Genomic DNA, 3,801 nt, shown 5'->3' with positions numbered 1-3,801 from the left:
CCACTCCCCCGGTCTCCCCCCCATCTCCCTGTGTCCCCATGTCCCCCATGTCACCCCCATGTCCCCCCTGCTCTCCGTGTCCCCCCAGTGTCCCCCGCTGTCCCCATCATGTCTCTGCGTGTCCCCACGTCCCCTGTGTCCCCATGTCCCCAGTGTGTTCCCATGTCCCTGTGTCCCCTGTGTCCCCCCCATGTCCCTGCGTGTCCCCATGTCCCCCCCGCTCTCCGTGTCCCCCCGCTGTCCCCGTGTCCCCACCAGTCTCGGACGAAGGCCTGGAAGTCCCCGGAGAAGCCCATGGCCGGGGGCAGCAGGGGCGGATCCTCCTGCAGCACCTTGGTCAGCACCTCGAAATCCGTCTTGGTGCCGAAGCACTGCACGATGTAGGGGCAGTCGTGGCTCTTGAGCACCACGTCCAGGTCCATCAGGATCCGCTTGTTCTCCTCGCGGTTCCCCGAGCGACGCATTTGCTGCAATGGGGACGGGGGAGACAGGTGTCACCAGGGGTCACACAGGGGGTCACAGGTGTCACTGGGGGTCACCCAGGGGGTCACAGGTGTCATCAGGGGTCACAGGTGTCACTGGGAGTCACACATGCCATCAGGGGTCACCGGGGGTCACAGGTGTCATCACTGCCCCGTGGCCAGCTCCACCTGGGACAGGTGTGACACGGGTGTGACACACACGGGTGTGACAGGTGTGACACGGGTGTGACACACACAGGGACAGCAGTTCTGGTATGGGAACTGCCCCGTGGCCAGCTCCACCTGGGACAGGTGTGACACGGGTGTGACACACACGGGTGTGACAGGTGTGACACAGGTGTGACACAGGTGTGATAGGTGTGACACAGGTGTGACAGCTGTGCCAGGGACAGGTGACAGGTGTGACACAAGTGTGACAGGTGCGACACAGGTATGACACACGCACAGGTGTGACAGGTGTGACAGCTGTGCCAGGGACAGGTGACAGGTGTGACACACACACACAGGTGTGACAGCTGTGCCAGGGACAGGGGCCAGGTGTCGCAGGGACGTGGGGACACTTTGGGGACAGCTCGGTGACACTCTGGGGACACTGGGGTGGGTCGGGGACGCTCTGGGGACCCTGGGTGATGTTCAGGGACCCTGGGGGACGCTGGGTGATATCTGGGGACACTTTAGGTATCCTTGGGTGATCCTGGGGACACTCTGGTGACACTCTGGGGACAGCTGCTCATCAGGGAGATGCCAAGGGACGCTGGGTGACCCTGGGTGACATTCAGGGACCCTGGGGACACTCTGGGGACACTGTGGGTGACCCTGGTGACACTCTGGGGGCAGCACTCACCAGGGAGATGCCGAGGGACCCTGGGGACACTGTGGGGACACTCTGGGGACACTGTGGTGACACCCTGGGGACAGCACTCACCAGGGAGATGCCGAGGGATGCTGGGTGACCCTGGGGACACTGTGGTGACACTGTGGTGACACCCTGGGGACAGCACTCACCAGGGAGATGCTGGGTGACCCTGGGGACACTGTGGTGACACTGTGGTGACACCCTGGGGACAGCACTCACCAGGGAGATGCTGGGTGACCCTGGGGACACTGTGGTGACACTGTGGTGACACCCTGGGGACAGCACTCACCAGGGAGATGCCGAGGGATGCTGGGTGACCCTGGGGACACTGTGGTGACACTGTGGTGACACCCTGGGGACAGCACTCACCAGGGAGATGCTGGGTGACCCTGGGGACACTGTGGTGACACTGTGGTGACACCCTGGGGACAGCACTCACCAGGGAGATGCCGAGGGATGCTGGGTGACCCTGGGGACACTGTGGTGACACTGTGGTGACACCCTGGGGACAGCACTCACCAGGGAGATGCTGGGTGACCCTGGGGACACTGTGGTGACACTGTGGTGACACCCTGGGGACAGCACTCACCAGGGAGATGCCGAGGGATGCTGGGTGACCCTGGGGACACTGTGGTGACACTGTGGTGACACCCTGGGGACAGCACTCACCAGGGAGATGCTGGGTGATCCCCCCAATGTTCCCAATGTCCCCTCAATGTCCCCATGTCCCCTATGCTCCCCACGTCCCCAGTGTCCCCAATGCCCCCCACAATGTCCCCAATGTCCCCAGTGTCCCCATTTCACCCCCCAGTGTCCCCCATGTCCCCTCACCACCATGTAGGCCGCACACCCCGCACTCTGAGGGCTGTCCCCGTGTCCCCAGTGTCCCAGGGGATGTCCCCATGTCCCCAGTGTCCCTAGCCCTGTCCCCATGTCCCCTCACCGCCATGTAGGCCGCACAGCCTGCGCTCCGGGTCTTGGCCTTGGAGTCCACCAGGCGGCCGCTGATGCCGAAGTCGCAGAGTTTGATCTGGCCCCGCTCGTCCAGCAGGATGTTGGAGGGTTTGACATCCCTGTGGATCACGCCGTGCTTCTCCTTCAGGTACAACAGCGCCTTCACGATCTGCGGGACAGGATTGTCCCCAGTGTCACCTCTGTGCCATCATCACCATGCTCACTGCCACCATCACCCTGCCCAGAGCACCCCCTGTCCCCAGTGTCCCCTGTGGGTCACCCCATGTGTCTCCCTCAGGTACAGCAGCGCCTTCACGATCTGCGCGACATGGAGTGTCCCCAGCGTCACCTCTGTGTCACCTCTGCGTCACCAAGTGCCACCATCACCCTGCCCATACCCCAAGGACACCATGACTGTCCCCAGTGTCCCCTGTGGGTCGCCCCGTGTGTCTCCCTCAGGTAGAGCAGTGACAGTCCCCAGGTGTCACCTCCGTGCCACCACCACCCTGCTCACTGTCACTGTCACCCCGCCCACTCGGGAATGGGGCACCCCCTGCCTGTCCCCAGTGTCCCCAGTGTCCCCAGTGTCCCTCACCATCAGCACCATCCTGCACAGGACGCCAGGACCCCCCTGCCTGTCCCCGGTGTCCCCAGCACCTAAACTGTCCCCAGTGCCACTCACTGCCACTGTCATCCTGCCCAGAACCCCAGAGCCACCCTGCGTGTCCTCCATGTCCCCAGTGCCCCCATTGTCCCCAGTGTCCCCACTGTCCCCTGCGCTGTCACTCACTGCCACCGTCATCCTGCCCAGAATCCCAGAGCCACCCTGCGTGTCGTCCATGTCCCCAGTGCCCCCATTGTCCCCAGTGTCCCCACTGTCCCCTGCGCTGTCACTCACTGCCACCGTCATCCTGCCCAGAATCCCAGAGCCACCCTGCGTGTCGTCCATGTCCCCAGTGCCCCCATTGTCCCCAGTGTCCCCACTGTCCCCTGCGCTGTCACTCACTGCCACCGTCATCCTGCCCAGAATCCCAGAGCCCCCCTGCGTGTCCCCAGTGTCCCCGCTGGCCCCCAGTGTCCCTGCTGTCACTCACTGCCACCGTCATCTTGCCCAGGATGCGCTCGGGGATGGGGCCCTGGATTCTCTTCTTGAGTTTCTCGGCGCAGGTGCCCATGAGCTCCATGGCGATGAACACGTCGGTCTGGGGAGGGAGCGGGTGAGCTGGGGGCACGGGGAGGCACTGGGGGGTACTGGGGGTTACTGGGAGCACTGGGAGGGACAAACTGGGGTTACTGGGAGCACTGGGAGGGACTGGGGTGGGTTTGGGGTCCTGGGGTGGGGTCCAGGGTGGGTTTTGGGCGGGTTTTGGGTGGGTTATTTGGGATTTTGGGTGGGTTATTTTGGGGAGGGGTCCCACAGGGGTTCATGGATTTGGGTTGGGGTCTCACCATGTCCATGGGCTCGTTGCGGAGCACCCAGAGCAGGGGTTGGGTCAGTTTTGGGTTGGT

General features: G+C 63.6%; 1 protein-coding gene across 1 annotated transcript in view; it reads right to left on the bottom strand.

Annotated features, from left to right (window-relative positions):
• MAP2K7 (mitogen-activated protein kinase kinase 7) overlaps positions 1-3,801 on the bottom strand; it is a gene marked incomplete at its 5' end in the record, with an annotated part of 11,040 nt that overhangs the window by 4,202 nt on the left and 3,037 nt on the right. The window contains 3 exons of the mRNA XM_031065275.1: positions 256-467; positions 2,282-2,461; positions 3,387-3,494. Coding sequence (XP_030921135.1) covers positions 256-467; positions 2,282-2,461; positions 3,387-3,494 — 500 coding nt within the window. The remainder of the gene's footprint in view (positions 1-255; positions 468-2,281; positions 2,462-3,386; positions 3,495-3,801) is intronic.

The sequence above is a fragment of the Geospiza fortis genome, unplaced genomic scaffold, assembly GCF_000277835.1.
Source record: "Geospiza fortis unplaced genomic scaffold, GeoFor_1.0 scaffold906, whole genome shotgun sequence".
Taxonomy (NCBI): domain Eukaryota; kingdom Metazoa; phylum Chordata; class Aves; order Passeriformes; family Thraupidae; genus Geospiza; species Geospiza fortis.
Note: the sequence above shows the minus strand (reverse complement) of the source record. Positions and strands in the feature narration are given on the sequence as shown.